This window comes from Panicum virgatum, chromosome 9K (assembly GCF_016808335.1).
Source record: "Panicum virgatum strain AP13 chromosome 9K, P.virgatum_v5, whole genome shotgun sequence".
NCBI classification, from domain to species: Eukaryota; Viridiplantae; Streptophyta; class Magnoliopsida; order Poales; family Poaceae; genus Panicum; species Panicum virgatum.
In genome coordinates this window covers 45932216-45950254 of record NC_053144.1, presented here as the reverse complement: position 1 = coordinate 45950254, position 18039 = coordinate 45932216, and the positions used below count along the sequence as shown (strand labels likewise).

Below are 18039 nucleotides of genomic sequence, written 5' to 3'. Positions count from 1 at the left end.
GCTTAAAAAATAAAGACCATGTTTCAGGCATTCAGCTAATAATTAGCATGATTACACTAGGCGAGCAAAGTAGCTCAATTTCATTACCTCCCTCTTTTGTTTCTATGCCAAAGCTTAACGTGTGAATAGAAATGGGGCCATAGTTACATTGAAACCAAAGCAATGTGTGAATACAACTATAATAATTTTCTATTTCCGTACTTAGAATATCACTTTTGCACATTACTAAAAATTATGTTATCCATGCCTAATAGTGAAATGGTCAAGTAGTGATTACTTTTAGCAGTGAGCTAGCTCTATACACGACTGATGAACAAGAACATATGCTGAACAAAAGAAAAGGTTAGCTGAACATATATAGGGGCAAACATTTAATATTATTAGTGATGCTCCAACCTCAATATACCGTCTTCAGTAATTTGTAACTGCACTAACCGACACTGATAATATATATTATAATCAAATGATATATTTTTTGAAATAAAATGATATCTTCTTAAGGAAATAGAAACCTATACTACAAGCCAAGCCATTACCCAACTAAAAGTCGATTGACACAAGGCTTCTGAATTTGCTAACTTGGACATCGGCATCCCCTTTGGGAAAATCAATAGGATCTGAAACAATAGTAGTCAGTTGCTTGGTTTTGGAACCCACTGGAATAAAAGTAAAATGGGACTCAAGAGTTTGTGATGCAAATGGAGCATGATCAGAAAAAAATTAAAGGGAAGGACAAGACTAATTACAATATGCATTGAACCCACAATGATGGGCAGTGTCGGGTTGATAGCTAATCCTTGGTGCGGTCCAAACTGAAGAAACATCTGGACACCTCAACCTGAACCGTTCGGATTGCTCACTTGAAGAAGGAACATATTCATGTCAGAAACATTTGAAACTACAATAGCCCAGCAAACACATCTCTCTCTCTCTCTCTCTCTCTCTCTCTCTCTCTCTCTCTCTCTCTCTCTCTCTCTCTCTCTCTCTCTCTCTCTCTCTCTCTCTCTCTCTCTCTCTCTCTCTACTCTCTCATATCTCCCACCCTTTCCCTTTCCTCCCCCCCTCTCACCCTCTTCCACTATACTCTGATGGCAGCACTAAAAATTAAGTAGAAAATTTGGATGAATTGATTTCTAATGGAGAAAATTTGGTTTGTCAACTAGAAAGGATATGCGCGAGTATACATGGATATTAGAAGCAATAATACACAGCTAAGTAGTTTAAAATGCAAATTAAGCACATAACCATTACCAGCAGGAAAGCAGCCCACATGATTATTGGATCTTCCTTTTCTTATATCGAAAACATGAAATCTTGATTAGCTAAGAAGAGGTTAAATTGTTGAATGACCTCTCCTCTCACATATGCAAGCAGTTTTGGATTGCGACGGAAAGCAAGCAAAAGCAATCTAACTTAGCAAGGCAAAAATGCATAGGATGAACATAGCCATAGAAAGAATGAAAGCAAATGCTTTGGAGGTAAAGATAAATTTTCTAGGTCCACCGTTGCCTGATGGAGAGTGGAGACCGGAGTATCTGGGTCCAAATCCAAACCTATCTAAATCGTATCAGAAAAAAAATTCGTGCAGCTCAGTCTTGATGCGCGCCACGTCGATGCCCAGGAAATCCAAACGCCAGGGTAGAGGAAAGAATCCTAGTCGCGCGCGGGGCTCCCATCAGCGCCCGAGTCCGAGCCTTGCTGTGCTTTGCTCCGAGGCCGACTCCGAACTCCGAAGTAGCTCGTGTTCGTGAGTCAGTCGGTCAAGACCCCTTGTTTCTCACCCTCATATTATCGATCGCAAACAACCAGAGGCCTGTAGGCTGTAGCGTGCGCGACCAAAAACTTCAGAGTTCGATCGAGTAGAAAATACAGGAGATTGGAGGCAGACACCATGGATGCGTGCATGGCGACGACCGGCGAGCGCTTCGCCAACCGCTTGCTCAGCATCCACCGCTTCGTCAACCGCAGCCTCGTGGGCAGGCTCCTCCGCACCGCGCTGCCGGTGCCGGGCGGTGCGACGACGGCGGCGGTAGCAGCGGCGGCGCCTTCCCCGCTGGTACGCCAGCTCGGTAAGAACGCGCTGGTGGTCGACGCGGACGCCCTCCTCCTGAAACAACCGTCGCCGGGCGCAGCGTTCCCGCCCTACTTCCTCGTCGCCGTCGAGGCGGGCGGCTACCTCCGGGGTCTTGTCCTGCTCGCGCTCTACCCCGTCCTGCACGTGCTGCCCCACGGGGCGCGCGCGAGGGCCATGGCCTTCGTCTCCTTCTGCGGGCTCCGGCGCGACGAGGCGGCGAGGATCGGCAGGGCCGTGCTCCCCAAGCTCTTCTCCCGGGAGGCGGCGCCGCTGGGCATGGGCATGCGCGGCGTCGAGGCGCTGAACGCGCTGCCCAAGGAGGTGAAGCTGGTGGCGGTGAGCCGGACGTTCCCGACGGTGATGGTGGAGGCGTTCCTGAAGGAGTACGTGGGGTTCCACGCGGTGGCCGGGAGGGAGCTCAAGGGAGGGCCACGATACCTCACCGGCGCCATGGCCGACGAGCTCGACACGGAGAGGCTGGCGCGTGTTCTGAAGCAAACGGAGAGGGCGGCCTCGTGCGCTTACCCGAAGCCCGTTGTGTTCCACGACGGCCGGCTCGCGTTCACGCCGACGCCGGCGGCCGCGCTCGCCATGTACATCTACTTCCCCTTCGCCGTCGCCCTCGCCGTGATCCGCATCGCCATCTACGTGCTCCTCCCGTGGCGCCTGTCGAGCGTCGTCGCCGGGCTCACCGGGGTGAGGGTGCGCGTCATCGGGCCCACCCCGGCGGCCGCGGAGGACGGTAGCGACGACGCCAAACCCTACGGCGGGCGGCTCTACGCCTGCAACCACCGCACGCTGCTGGACCCGGTCGGCATCGCCTGCGCGCTCAGGGGGCCCGTCGCCGCTGTTACGTACAGCCTGAGCCGCCTGTCGGAGGTGCTCTCGCCGATCCCGCTGCGGCGGCTGACCCGCAACCGCGAGGAGGACCGGCGCCGCATGTCGTCGATGCTGGCGCGGGGCGACGTGGTGGTGTGCCCCGAGGGCACGACGTGCCGCGAGCCCTACCTGCTCCGGTTCAGCCCGCTGGCGCTGTTCGCGGAACTCGCCGCCGAGGTGACCCCGGTGGCGGTGGACGCGCGCACGACCGTGTTCTACGCCACGTCCACATCGCCGGTGGCCAAGAGCTTCGACTCGGTCTACTTCCTGATGAATCCCCGGCCTGAGTACAGCGTCCAGTTCCTGGAGCCGGTGAACACGGAGAGCGGCAAGAGCAGCATCGAGGTGGCCAACGAGGTGCAGGCTGCGCTCGCCTCCGCGCTCGGGTTCGAGGGGACGGCGCTGACGAGGAAGGACAAGTACCTGCTGCTCGCCGGGAACGAAGGGGTCGTCAAGACCAAGTGAAGCGACAGCTAGATGATGACATGGTGTTCTAGTGATTGATTCTTTTTCATTAGCAAGTAGGGGTGGTAGTTTGATTCCAAACTTTTTTAGCTTTCCCGTTAGTTTCGTCTTAATTTCGATGTAGTACGAGTAATAGTGCTTGCTGCTTCGTGTACGTTTGCTGCTAATTTGCTCGAGCTCATGTAATCTGCTTGGAGTCGCAGATGACTGCTAGCATCTGCTTCGCTCCCATGTGCTGCTATGCTTATTCTTCAGTTTTTCACAATTGCCAACTCTTCCAATAACAATTCGGCTAGTCACATATTCACTTTGGAAAAATCCAATTGTCAAAACACAGGCAAGACAAGTAAGCAAACCAGTAACCAGCATCCAGAGTCTCCAACTATGCCCATCAACAACTTCATCACAAACGCGATCAACCTTGTTCTACTTGGTCTCATATATCGCCTGAACTAAGGGCACGTTTAGTTCCCAAATTTTTTTTGCGAAAAATTACTGTAGTAATTTTCAACTGAAGACTAGGAGGACTAAACATGATCTAATTGTAAATCTAATTACATGGATGGACGGGAAATCGCGAGATGAATTTATTAAGCCTAATTAGTCTGTCATTAGAGATTGATTACTATAGCACGACATTATCTAATCATTACATAATTAGATTCATTAGATTCGTCTCGCGATTTTTGCTCGGGGGTTGTGGAATGAGTTTTGTCAGTTATTTATATTTAATACTTCTAATTAGTGATCAAACGTTCCAAATTACTGTAGCGAACGAAAATTTTTGGGAACTAAACGGGCCCTAAAGAACATATAGGCTTACCGCTTGATAGTTACGGTAGCTAGCACATGGCAACTCTGGGAGCATGCGGGTCTCATATTTATATCGCCCTAACCGAAAAACTTACTGCCTAGCAGTCGAGAAGATTTGAACAAGTTCAGTTCCACGCCTCCTGCTACGCTAGCATGCATCTTGCATGCTGATTGCTGTCGCTCTACAGGGGTACGACCTCAACGTTGTCATGTCCAGTCTCTGGTGCTTCATTCTCCGGCGCCGTGCTGGAAGGGGGGGGATCTCAGCCATGCTCATTTCTTGCACCAGTGGTGGATTGATGATGGTGGCTGGAGTAGCACGCTCCTGGGTAGGAAGGCGGCCTTTCATTTCACGATGCTCCTGACAGATTGCGCACCAGTGCAGACTGCAATGGACCAGCCAAAAATTGCATGGAGAGCTCTGGTGGAGAAGAACAGTGAGATGTGGCATTCAGGTTCATGACACAGTTACTTGAAAACTAAAAACAGAATTGCACCCACCTAAAAAGTCTAAAAGTGGACTAGGTTCTTTGAGAAACATCTAGCGTGAGAACATATATGGAAAGATTATAATCTTTATCTTAATACAATAGTGTTAAAAGAAGCCACCACGTTCGCCAAGAGGTCCTAAAAATTCCCATGTTAATCTAAAAAAGAAAAGGATTTGCGCTGTTGGATTTTATGAAGATCTAACGGTCTAAAAAACTCAAGAGTCCATATCAAATATAATTAATAAATAGCTAATTTCGGAATTTAAAAATAAGGAAATTAGAACATGACCGAATAGTCCATGCACAATACAATTACTAAATAGTTAAATTCGAAATTAAAAATTAAGGAAATTAATAGTCGGCTCCATATCAAATATGATTAATAAATAGCTAATTTCAGAATTTAAAAATAAAGAAATTAGAACACGACCGAAGAGTCCATGCTCAATAAATTACTAATTAGTTAAATTCGAAATTAAAAAAAGGTAATTAATAGTTGGCCAAAGAGTCCATATCAAATATAATTAATAAATAGCTAATTTTGAAATTTAAAAATAACAAAATTATAACATGACTGAAGAGTCCATGCTCAATACAATTACTAAATAGTTAAATTTAGAAATAAAACAAATAAGGAAATTAATAGTTGATCAACGTGTCCATATCAAACACAACTAAACAAATATCAGTTTAAAAAACTCAAGAGTCCATATCAAATATAATTAATAAATAGCTGATTTTGGATTTAAAAATAAAGAAATTAGAACATGACCGAAGAGTTCATGCTAAATATGATTACTAAATAGTTCAATTCAGAATTAGAAAAATAAGAAAATTAATAGTTAACCAAAAGTCTGTATCAAATACAACTAATTAAACATAAAAAAAATAAAAAAATAGTAGTTAATTTATATAGCGAAGAAGCAAATTAGAAAGAAAAATAGCTAAAGAAATACTATATTCTACGTGTTATATTAGTAAGTGGCTGTTAAAAGAAGCCACCACATTTATTGAGTGGGTCTAGATATTTCCACGTTAATCTAAAAAAAAGAAAAATTTATACCATTGGATTTTATGAAGATCTAACGATCTAGACTTATTCAAAGAATCCAAATCAAGCACGACTAATAATACATATATTATTTTTTATCCAAAGAATTCATATAAATAACGAATAATATACATATATAATTTTAAAATTTTAAAAATAGAAAAATAATATGTCGAAATAGAAAGCTAAATTTTGAATTAAAATCGAGCTCCATGTAAGCATACAAGAATGAGTGAAGACGTACTGTGGTACTTCGGATGCAAAAGCGAGCCAAAACCAATCACCACCACCCATGGTTTGGTGACCATACCAGGAGGTGACAAAATATTAAGCGGTGGTCAACCTTGCATGGTAGCTTGCGCTGCATGAGGTCAAAACATCCTTTGCTGGCAACCGAGACAAGATATATAGGGGAAAAATATGGGATAAGATGCGAGGAGAGGGAGCGAGATTGAGCTGGTGGAGTTCAACGCATCCGAGCTGGTCATATATATGCGCCGGTCGATATTTTGTGATAAATGTACTATGCCAATACTAAACTGACATGCTAGAACAAGAGATGCACATGACTACTGCAACATATATGGTGCTTGATTAGTGGTGATAGCACTCACGCTCAGATATTGGTGACATGCTTGATCATCATCGTCAAGCTTGCAACCGCAAACTCGGATGGTTACTTGCTCGGTGTTTTGGGAAGCTAGGACATGAAATTCGGCATCTCTGCGGCCGTCGTCATACTGGTAGCTTTTGGCATCCTAGACATAGAAATGTCACAAGTAGTTCAAGGATCTGTTTCGTGGCCATTGCGAGAGCAAGCAACACGAACGATTCATTTGGCATTCCAAGTAGATCAAAGTAGACTTTGGAAGGTCAAGAGCAGATAGGTGAATCAGCGCTGTTGGCGTGACAAACTTTTGGTAAAAGGAGTAAGGACAAGAAGAAAAAAAAGGCTTCATTGTAACTTTGATTTGTTTTCATTTCCCGTTTATGAAGATCTCACAGCAGACCCTGGCAGGTGGCTTGGTGGGTTCATACGAAGTGACAAGGCTCACATACATGCTGCCTAGACGCCTATTGGAACATCAGCCGACCAGTAATAACAAAAAAATAGTGTGGTTGGGCAACCGGGGTAGTTACCATGAAAACAAAGTTTATATAGACTCAGACGCCATGTCAATTCATGCCACCAGCCACCTAAGGGAATATATGGTGGAAAAATATGCATGAAGGCGTGGCAACATGGACACAATTGTTGTCCTTCACGCTCCAAAAAGAAATTGTGCATTGGAGGAGAGAGAACACCCTGCTGATAATTATATATGGAGATTGGATATACTTCGGCCATAGGGTAAATTAAAGAGGTCGTAAGTATAGGATTCAGAAGAAGCAAGACTTTAGACATGGGGTGGTCATTACAATGGAAGCTAACGGCTTATGAACTTGGAATTTCGATGGCCAGATCCATCTTTCCACAATAAGACTGTGAAATTTCAGTTAGTAATTCAAATTGCAACCATTGTATTTTCCATTTATAAATAACTTAATTATTTCACTAAATGCTTTGATATGCCAACCCCTCTCAGCAATAAAATGTAATATAAAAACTGTTAACTCAGCCGTATCTTCTTCTTAAGATTAAGACTCTCTAACTAAAATTAAAATTACAGGATGTTTCTTTGAATTCTCTTTTAGCGTGAATTCATATTGCACAACATATGATGTGGTGACAAGGAAAAAAGAACACACCTCAATCTGGACAATTTAGACAAAACAACAGCAATAAATCAACAAAAACAAACTATAAAATAATAATATTTTTTAAAAATAATATATAAATAATAAAACTAGCTGCCGCGCTATTTGCGCGTGGCACCGTACTAGTTCATCCTATTTTAGTGTAGTCACCGAAAGTGGATGGCAATGGCAAAAGGAAATATGGTGTGCACCGAATTTCAGTGATTAAAGGTGAAGAAATTAAATCAGGATCCAATAAAATATTTAGCGCACTGCAAGGGATAACGACAAACAATGCAACTTTACCAAATGACACAGCTCTCCAGGGCGAACTACTTGAGGCCTGAAATCACTATCATATCCCAAATGAAAACTCTATTTCCTTCTCTTATTTTCCAAAAGAAATACAAGTATACAAAGCTATTGAAGAACCAAAATATTACGTACCATGCTATGATACTTCTTCTGAAGAACTTCACGAGACGAACTGGTGAGGGCAGTACACACCACCCAGCCAGTCATGCATGATACTGCTGGGGTAATGACACCAAGAAATGCTGCTGTTAGGATAGCCAGTGCAATGCCACCTTCAACGCAAACAGCATGGCAAGTGCAAGGGATCGTCCATGGGACTCCCATAACGGCCTCAGTATTACGTCCAAACAGCACACAAGGGCAAAGTAATCCAGTCCAACCTACACAGAAATAAGATAATAATTTTACACACTGAAATACTCACGCATTAGGTAATTCTCGAACAGTGTATATCTCAGAGCATAAGAGACCAGTTACATAAAGCAGATGTTGGCAGTACTCAGTGCAGGTTTCAGTAAACTTGATGGTGTTACCTCACTCCCTTTGTTTGTTAGTTCAGTAACTACACACTCCTAGTTAGAATGACAGTACAAGCAACTGCAAAATCAAATGGACAAGAAAAATACCAGGTGTGTCCAATACTGAAACGCAACAAATTATAGAGCTTGCAATTGCAATTCACTATTGCGAAATGATTGCAGATATGGTATAAGTATTTGAACAGCAAAATTTGCATTGCAAAGAGCAATGGGTTCCTCTAAATAAATCTAGAAATCCATACGTGCTAGATGCGTGGTGAAACGGAACCTAGGCAAGCAGGGAACAAATTAAGAGGGTACAGAAGAGACCTAGCTATCTAAATTGGTACCCTACCAAATTTTGGTATCTCCTAAGCTATATTTACTGGTACCTGTCCAAGGATTTGGTAAAAGAAGATTCAAATTAAACTTTAGACCCTTCAAAAAAAAATTAAACTTTAGTCAGATTTTGCATGGGAGCCTCAGGGATCACTCTGGACACAAAATTCACAGTATGCCTCAATCCACTGTCAGCATGCCCAACTTAATTTAAACCGTAGTGCTGTTAACAGCATCAACTTCACAATCAAAGTGTTCATTCAACATATATAATCGCGTGCACTTCATGCAGGTGTGGTCTGATAGACGTCAAATAAAACTAAATACACTGCTAACAGCCTCTACTATATGCTCAAGAACCAGAGAAATCTACAGACTACAGCTGCACAGAATACAAGAGCTCCTTAGACCTGAACTTGCAACAACAGCAGTTCAACTCTGTTTCTATTTCCTAGACAGATTCACAGAACGTGCTATGCCTCCAAGCATCAGCGAACATTAACGAACCAATCCTCAACATAGGCACACGTGAACGCACGAATCCTCTGTAAAATCCCTCGGAACTAGTAGCACAACCACGGATCCGACACCAATAACACTACATTCTGGCGAAAAGGTAGAGTCTACTAGCGCAGCGGACAAATTGGGGCTGGCATAGAACAGAGAGAATGCCAGGATGCGTACAGCTCTCGCGGTCCTCGGCGCACCCGAAGATACCGGTACTCCAAGGCTCGTCGGCCGGCGGGTGGAAGCCCGGCGGAAGCACCTGGCGGCACAGCTCGCACTTCTGCACCTCCAGCTTTGAGAACCGGGCAAAAGGAAACATCGGATGCCGGAGCTCAACGGTACCGAGCAAGGCCTGGCTCGGTTACGTGCGATTTATTTTGGATCCAGTAGAATGATAATAACAAAAGATTCATAATAGATACAACAAAAGATCATAACAAAAGATTCATAATAGGTACAACAAAAAATCAAAATTTATTCTGAGTCGAGAACTAATTACAATAAAATAGATTTATTATAGATACAATAAGAGTAAGAGATCAGGATTGATTTCACACCTATGAACTTATGGGTTGATTCCAGTTATTTGTTGTACCTATCATAAGTCGCTTTTATCGCAATTAGTTTCGGATCCAGAATAAACCCGATATCTTGTTGTACCTATTATTTTCGACCCGAGATAAGTCCTATTTTCAACCCGAAATAAATCGTATGTAACTGAACATGACCCAAGTTGGCTCGATCAGACCTCATCAGGTGATTGATTGGTAGTGCAAAACTATTTCATCTGTTATCAGAATGCTAATCCCCGTTTGGGAAAAAAACTATAAAGGACCGCCGAATGAGTATGGAAATAAAATCTTAGACAGTCTAGGTTTGCAAGTGTTGTCACTTACAAAAAGGTTAAGGGCAATTGAATGTGCAACTGACTTGAACCTCACAATACTCATGCGAAAAAAGTCCAAGTGTCCAACTAATTGTCCCAATTCAGGTTTTAGATCAGAGTAGCAGTGTATATTAGGATGGTCTAACTTAACAAAAGAATTTAACACCAAATAAAATAGAGCAATGTCTTACGAACAGAGTATGCCAACACAAGCGTTAGGAAAGCAAATCGAAAAAAAAGCAAATAGATCGTAAGCTGGCCAAAATTACCGTGGGCCAAATTTTTAGGGTAGGTCATGGCCTACACGGCCAAAGATAGTGTACCACACATTACTCATCTATATAGAAACTACATGCTAGAATTATAAGACACAAAAGTATTACAATTCATGAATAAATGTAGGATCCATCGTGAAATGAAATTCCTTACTTTGTTTTCTTTTTGTTCATTTTCTAATACAATGCCCATACGCAACATGGTTATGATAATCTTTAGCTATCGATACTCAATATATTTTCGTCCATATTAATCTTTCCTTCCTGTGAAGGGATTTTGATGTACTCAAACAGGGATGAAAGGTTCTTTTTTTTCTCTCAATTATCGGTTGACCTAGAATTTAGAATTCGTTTAATTGAACTTTTTCTTTTTTTCCTCAAACAACGAGCTTGCCTAGGTTTGAAGAGGGACATTGCATCTTCTTGTTCAAAAAAGAGTTTGATTGGGTCCTGCTGAGAGCCAAGAGCACAATTTGTCCAACAATGCAATTATAGATAGACAATCTTTTTGCAATTTCCCTAATTTTTTTATTTCTTGAGACACTTTCCGTAACTCTGTTCTTGCTTTTTAAATATATGTTATAATCAGTAGGGGATCTGTCCCCTCCTGTTTTGTAAAAAAAAACATGTGCACGGAAATAGCAATATACCAGCCAATTAGGCAAATTGCAGTCAAAGTCACAAACCTACATTGCCGTGTATTCACCCAAGAGGATATACACGTAGACAATTGGTGGCCCACAGGATATGTCATGGCCCACCCGGCAAACCTTTTGGATCCGCCCCTGCTGACATAGGTTCTGTTTGGAGGATTAGGGTCAAGTGCTAAATTTTAGCACCTTATAAAACTTGCTAAAGTTTAACACTTTAATTGGATATTAACCCTTAAATCCAAACAGTACGTATCCATATATCTATATCTATCTATATCTATTACTAAAACGAGTAAGGTTCTCACCCAATTTTTTGGTTTGGTATGTTGGTTTGGTCCGACTATGACATTGACAGGTGGGTCTTATTAGTCCATCTCGTATGTGAGTCGGACTAACCCTTTCTGTTCATGATTCGACCACGTTGATCCCTACAAATTAACACACGGACACCAATATGTATCTAATATTTATACCAACTTTGTCTATAGCAACGCACGGGCATAATTGTCTAGTACAGATGAATGCGGCAATACCAATACTCTACATTGAGTAGTACTGCTCCTACCCGCTTGGATTCGTACGCCCATGCATGCTTGAACTGTTGGCGGTTAAACGACACGAGACATGCCACATCCGTGCAAAAAGGCACGCATGCAGATGACTGCACTCGTAACCTTATTAGGCAACGTGCTTGTTCCAGCAAAAAAGTCCTTGACATCAATCAAGCATCTCAACATGGATGATTGCAATTGTTGCTGTACTGAACTCGTAATTAAGTATCAATTAATACGAGGCTTCACCGCTTCAGCGCTACTAGTCATGTGTACGACGATCGCATATACATTTTCGTGCGTACCTTAAATTAACCAATGGCCTATGTGCTAGCTAATGCTCCGGCCGGCATTATAAAATGTACGTCAGGTACATCGATCTTGGCTATGAACGGAACCATCCGAGGTCGAGCCGCCGGCCGGGCTCATAGCCCGCCGCCGCCGGTGGCGCCGGCGGCGCCTCGCCGTCGGGCACCTTGGCGAACCGGCCCTTGACGCGCGGCCGCATCTCGGCGTAGGCCTTGCGCGAGGCGTACCGGATCTGCTTCTCGTAGCGCCTCCGCTTCCGCTTCTCCTTGTACCGCATCACCTTCGCCTCCCGGTCCATCGCCGGGTCCCCGCCGCCGCCGCTCGAGCTCCCGTTCGCCACCGCCGCGACATCGCCCGGGACGACGGAGCTCGCCGCGTCAGTGAACGTGCTCCCGCCGCAGAAGGGCATCTGAAAAAGTTAATGATAGGGCGTGCCAAAGATAAGGATCCGATCCATGCATGTCACCGTCGCCATTTGATCACAAGATCGTGCGGCCCAAAACCGATTGGACAAGCAAGCAAGGCATGCACGATGTTTAACAATTTTTTTCTGACTTTCACAAATAATGATCTACTAGATTAGTAACTGATGGTTCTATCGGGGAGTCATCATAGACAGATAAACTATACTATTTGCATGCTAGCACTCAGTAATATGACACTGAACAGAAATAGTGATCATAGTTTTGAATCAATAATGTAACCACATGCAACAACAACAACATAGCATTTTTTTCCAAACAAGTTGGGGTAGGCTAGAGATGAAACCCGAAAAAAATAAGTTCAAAGTTCAGGCACATTGATAGCTAGTCTCCAAGCGCTCCTATCCAAAACTATCTCTTTAGAGATATTCCAATCCTTAAGGTCTCTCTTAACCGACTCATCCCACGTAAGTTTAGGTCTACCTCTACCCCTCTTTACATTATCGACCCGCTCAAGAACCCCATTACGCACCAGCGCCTAAGGAGGCCTTTGTTGGACATATCCAAACAATCTCAGCCGATGCTGGGTAAGTTTCTACTAAATTGGTGCCACCCCGATCCTATCCCGAATAACTTCGTTCCGGACTCTATCCCTCCTTGTGTGCCCGCAAAACCACCGCAACATCCGCATCTGTGCTACACTCAGTTGTTGGACATGTCGCCTTTTTGTAGGCCAACATTCATCACCGTATAACATCGCCGGACGAATTGCTGTCCTATAGAATTTGCTTTTTAGCTTTTGTGGCACCCTCTTGTCACAAAGGATGCCAGAAGCTTGCCGCCATTTCAACCAGCCAGCTGAAATTCTATGCCTAACATCTTCATCAATGTCGCCATCTTTTTGTAGCACCAATCCTAAATACCGAAAAGTATCCTTCTGGACCACCACTTGCCCATCTAGACTAACGTCTCCTCCCTCATGCCTAGTCGCGCTGAAATCGCACATCATGTACTCGGTCTTGGTCCTACTAAGTCTGAACCCTTTCGACTCTAACGTGCGTCTCCACAGCTCTAACTTCCTATTAACCCCTGCCCTACTCTCGTCAACTAGCACCACATCATCAACAAAGAGCATACACCAAGGGATCTCACCTTGTATATCCCTTGTGACCTCATCCATCACTAAGGCAAATAAATAAGGGCTCAATGCTGACCCCTGGTGTAGGCCTATGTTAATAGGAAAGTCAGTGGTGTTGCCATCACATGTCCGGACAAACATCGTCGCATCCTTATATATATCCTTAATGAGGGTAATGTACTTAGTTGGGACTTTGTGCTTCTCCAAGGCCCACCACATGGCATTTCTCGGTACTTTGTCATATGCCTTCTCAAGGTTAATGAAGACCATATGCAAGTCCTTCTTCTGCTCCCTATATCTCTCCATCAATTGTCGTATTAAGAAAATCGCCTCCATGGTTGACCTTCCAGGCATGAACCCAAATTGGTTTTGGGTCACACTTATCACTCTTCTTAGGCAATTCTCGATAACCCTCTCCCAAAACTTCATCGTATGGCTCATCAGCTTAATCCCACGGTAGTTAGTACAACTTTGAACATCGCACTTGTTTTTTAAGATAGATACTAATATACTTCTCCTCCATTCTTCCGGCATCTTGTTTGACCGAAAATGAGATTAAAAAGCTTAGTTAATCATACTATTGCTCTATCTCCTAGGCATCTCCACACCTCAATGGGGATACCATCAGGGCCCATCGCTTTACCTCCCTTCATCCACTTCAAAGCCTCCCCGATCTCTACCTCCTGAATTTTCCTCACAAAACGTCTGTTGGTATCGTCAAAAGAGTCATCTAACTCAAGGGTAGGGCCCTCACTCTCCCCATTAAACAACTTGTCGAAGTACTCTCTCCATCTATCCATGATCTCCTCATCCTTCACTAGCAGTCGATCAGTCCCATCCTTAATGCATTTGATTTGGTTGATGTCCCTTGTCTTCCGCTCGCGGATCCTAGCCATCCTATAAATGTCCTTCTCCCCTTCTTTCGTGCCTAGCCGCTGATACAGGTCATCATACGCCTTACCATTTGCTACACTCACAGCTCGCTTTGCAACTCTCTTTGCTAATTTATATCCCTAGATGTTGGCTGCACTCTTGTCAAGGTGGAGGCGCTTGAAACACTCCTTCTTCTCCTTAATAGCCCTTTGCACCTCGTCGTTCCAACACCAGGTGTCTTTCCCCTCCTGTTTGCCTCCCCTACTCACGCCAAACACCTCTGATGCCACCTTTCGAACACATGTTGCCATCGTTAGCCCCATATCATCTGCGTCTTCTCCTTCTTCCCAAGACCCCTCACCTAGCATCTTTTCCTTAAACGCTTGTGCCGCTTCCCCTCTAAGCTTCCACCACTTTGTTCTCGCAATCTTGGCACATTTGTCCCGGTGGACACGTACCCGAAGACGAAAGTCCGCCACCACAAGCTTGTGTTGAGGGACAACACACTCCCCAGGTATTACCTTACAATCTAAGCAATCACGTCTATCCTCCCTCCTAGCAAGGATAAAGTCGATCTGACTCGAGTGTTGTCCACTACGAAACGTCACAAGATGAGATTCCCTCTTCTTAAACACGGTATTCGCTATCAACAAGTTGTAGGCTAACGTGAAGTTCAACACATCCTCCCCCTCTTGACTCCTGCTACCATACCCAAAACCCCCGTGCACTCGCTCGAACCCTACATTAGTCGCACCCACATGGCCGTTGAGATCTCCTCCTATGAAGTGTTTCTCGCTGGTATGCACGGTACTAACCATGCTATCTAGATCTTCCCAGAACTGCATCTTGGTGCTCTCACTAAGGCCTACCTGAGGGGCATAGGCACTGATCACATTCAAAACCGAATCTCCAACTAACAACCGGATTAGGATAATCCTGTCGCCTTGCCTTCTAACCTCTACGACTCCATCCTTAAGGCTCCTATCAATCAAGACGCCTACACCATTCCTACCCGGAGTTGCTCCTATGTACCAAAGCTTGAAGCCAGTATCCTCAACATCATTCGTCTTCTGGCCCTTCCATTTAGTCTCCTGAACACATAGAATATTTACACGCCTCCTAATTGCTACATCAACTAGCTCTCGCAACTTACCCGTTAGGGACCTTACGTTCCAGCTACCTATACGAATTCTAGTTGGCTCGGCTAGCTTCCTTATCCTTCACACCCGTCGAGGGAAGTGCGAAGACCCTTGCTCATTTTTCACTACACCCGGGCGTAGATGTAGCGCGCCATTCAGGTGACGACCCGACCCTTGCTCACTTATCATCGTACCCAGGTCACGATACGACGCGCCCTTGGGGGGATGGCGACCCGGCCCTTGCCCATTTATCACCACACCCGGGTTCCGATGTAGCGCATCGCTAAGAGGGTTACGCCCCCAACGAGTTTTTTGTGGGTTTCAAATCCATTAGAGTGGCTATTTTTATGCTGGTTTGCCAAAACCTAACGCAACCCTCATCTTTTACCCGGGCTTAGGACTGGCTATGCTGAGACGACTCAGGAGAGAGAGTTTTTCAGTCAGGATAGGCGGAGTTATATCCATAACCACATGAAATGAGAATAATTGAGCTGAGCTGGTTGCCGGCCAGCCTTGTGTTCAGGACTAGTCGTGAGCATGTTGATAGACAGATAGCGATGGTAAAAAGAAAGAAAATTGCATTTGGCTATGACTCGTGGTTATCAACAGATAGCGATGGTAAAAAGAAATAAAGAAAAGAACTTGCATTGCATTTGGTCTGGGGATCTTGTTCCAGTTCATGTGTGCATTATGTATATAGACCGAATTAAATTTGAGTTCTCATATATTCTTTGCAATTCCCTTCTATCCGCCTACTATTTTTTAAAAGGAGAATCTGCCTACTAAAATTAATATGGTTTGAAAATTCTCCGGTATTTCCGATACTTGGCGTAGATGGAGCTTACTGTTGTCTGATCCAAGCGTTGATTCTTATCTTAGGGTCTCTCAAGAATTTTCGTGGAGGTTGTGCAATTCTCGTGGAGCTCAATAGTAGAAAGTATACTGCTTTGATAATGTGACTTTATCCTGGCGGGAGACTTAGAGACAAAAAGGAAATAAAAACAAGATAGATGTGTTATTGCTTAGTGATGATGGTGCACTGTTTTGGACTAGCTCTCCTAACAAGTTGGAGTGATGTTCTGACGATGGACCGCAAAATTGACGGCTTTGGACGTTTTCACCACTTTGAATCTGTACCAAACAGCTCGATAGATACTAAGACATCTACCAAATTAAGCTAGCGAGATTAGGCGTAGTTCCTTTTCGCTCTCAAGTGATTAACTGCAGATAATGAGAATCAAGAAAAATTCACAAGAAGGGCGATTGATGCATGTAGATAGTCGTCGATACTGAAATGGCCGAGGGTGCTTCAAGGATCTCAGCGTGCAGGAACACGAATCGCATGGCCAGTGTCCAGCAGCTTGAAATTAGAGGGGATCAGGGGGAGAGATGGAACCGAACCACTCACGATTGTGGCGCTGGACGTCGCCGGGTTGCTGCCGCCGCCGCCGAGCCCCAGCCCGGGCTCCAGGAGCGCCGCCTCGCCGCCCCGGCTCAGCGGCACGTCGAACGTGAGCCCGTGGCCCGGCATCTGGCCGTACTGCACGTGCGCGTAGCCGTCGAACAGAGGCGGCGCCCTCCGCTGCTCGGCCTCGGCCACCCCGTTCCCGGCCGCGGCCGCCGCCGCCGCCGGCCCGCGCTGCAGGTGGGGCGCCGGGTCGTTGAACAGCCACGTCACGCTCTCGTGGTCCTCCTCGTGGCCGAAGAACTGGAACTCGTGCAGCCCCGCCGCCGCCGCGCCCCCGCCGACGACGACGCCGCCGTGCTCCTCCTCCGCCGCCTGGTGCCACATCCCGGGGAACCCGCGGTTGAGGTCGGCGACAGCGACCCCGCACCGGCCGCCGCCGATCCCGTGCCCATGGCACGCGCACTCCCCCACGCCACCGCACACGCGGCACGCGGCGCCTGACGCCGACATCCGACGTCGCCGCACGCACGTATGGAATGAGCTCGCTCTCTTGACTCCTCTTCCTCCTCCTCCCACCACTCCCTGCCTGTGTGGTCTCTGAGCTCCCTCTAGCTAGCTCCCCACTTATTGTTTGCTTCTGCGCGCTGCTGCCTCGCTCATACGCGCGCGCGCGCCCTGCGGCCGGCCGGGTTGGTGTGTGGAGGAGAAGAGACTAGAGAGGGGGGATGGAGAGCTAGGGCGGGGAGGAATAAGTACGCGCGCGGCGAGGTGCGGGCCAATGGGAGTGGAGCAAGTGATATGAGATGGGAGGGATTCTTACGTGGAGGATCCGGAGCCACCTTTCTCGTCTCTCCAAAGCAGTGGATCATTTGGCGATTCCCTATTGGGCGCCCCCCACCAGGCAATAGATCTAGCTTGGATGATTCTGCGCAAACATGCATGTTCTTTCTTTCTTTCTTTCTTCAATGGATCGATTATTTGGTTGTTGTGCTCTACTGTTGGTGCCATCAGTAAATTAATTAGTACTATAATCTTCTTTGAACTAGCTTTTGCATCCCAAACTAGCTACAAAAGTGTCTTCTTTGAGTGTACTCCTATGTGTGTTTCTTTTCAAAATCTCCTACAAATGCCAAATTAATGAAATCTTATTATAATCAGGTAAGTGATAATTAGTTATGGGAAGCCAGTCCTCTAGT

The 18039-nt window shown here is 45.3% G+C and overlaps 1 protein-coding gene and 1 pseudogene across 2 annotated transcripts; one reads left to right on the top strand and one right to left on the bottom strand.

Annotated features, from left to right (window-relative positions):
* The first annotated feature begins 1903 nt into the window (after nucleotides 1-1903).
* On the top strand, nucleotides 1904-3430 carry LOC120648038 (annotated as a pseudogene).
* Nucleotides 3431-4226: 796 nt separating this feature from the next.
* Nucleotides 4227-17769, bottom strand: LOC120651687 (transcription factor GHD7-like). 2 transcript variants are annotated; one of them, XM_039929265.1, is made up of 2 exons: nucleotides 16844-17769; nucleotides 4227-4652 (listed from the first exon to the last, which is right to left on the bottom strand). In XM_039929265.1, the coding sequence occupies exons 1-2, from the start codon at nucleotides 17351-17353 to the stop codon at nucleotides 4380-4382; spliced, it is 783 nt and encodes a 260-aa protein (XP_039785199.1). In that variant the 5' UTR covers nucleotides 17354-17769; the 3' UTR covers nucleotides 4227-4379. The 2 variants fall into 2 exon arrangements, with proteins under 2 accessions (XP_039785199.1, XP_039785198.1); XM_039929264.1 differs by lacking the exon at nucleotides 4227-4652 and adding an exon at nucleotides 11679-12272 and having other exon boundaries at nucleotides 16844-17605.
* Between the last annotated feature and the right edge of the window lie 270 nt (nucleotides 17770-18039).

Coding starts and splice junctions, on each gene's coding strand:
- LOC120651687 (XM_039929264.1), bottom strand. CDS start 17,353: ATGTCGGCGTCAGGCGCCGCGTGCCGCGTGTGCGGTGGCGTGGGGGAG. Junction 12,273..16,843: donor CGACGTCCAGCGCCACAATC/GTGAGTGGTTCG, acceptor TAACTTTTTCAG/ATGCCCTTCTGCGGCGGGAG.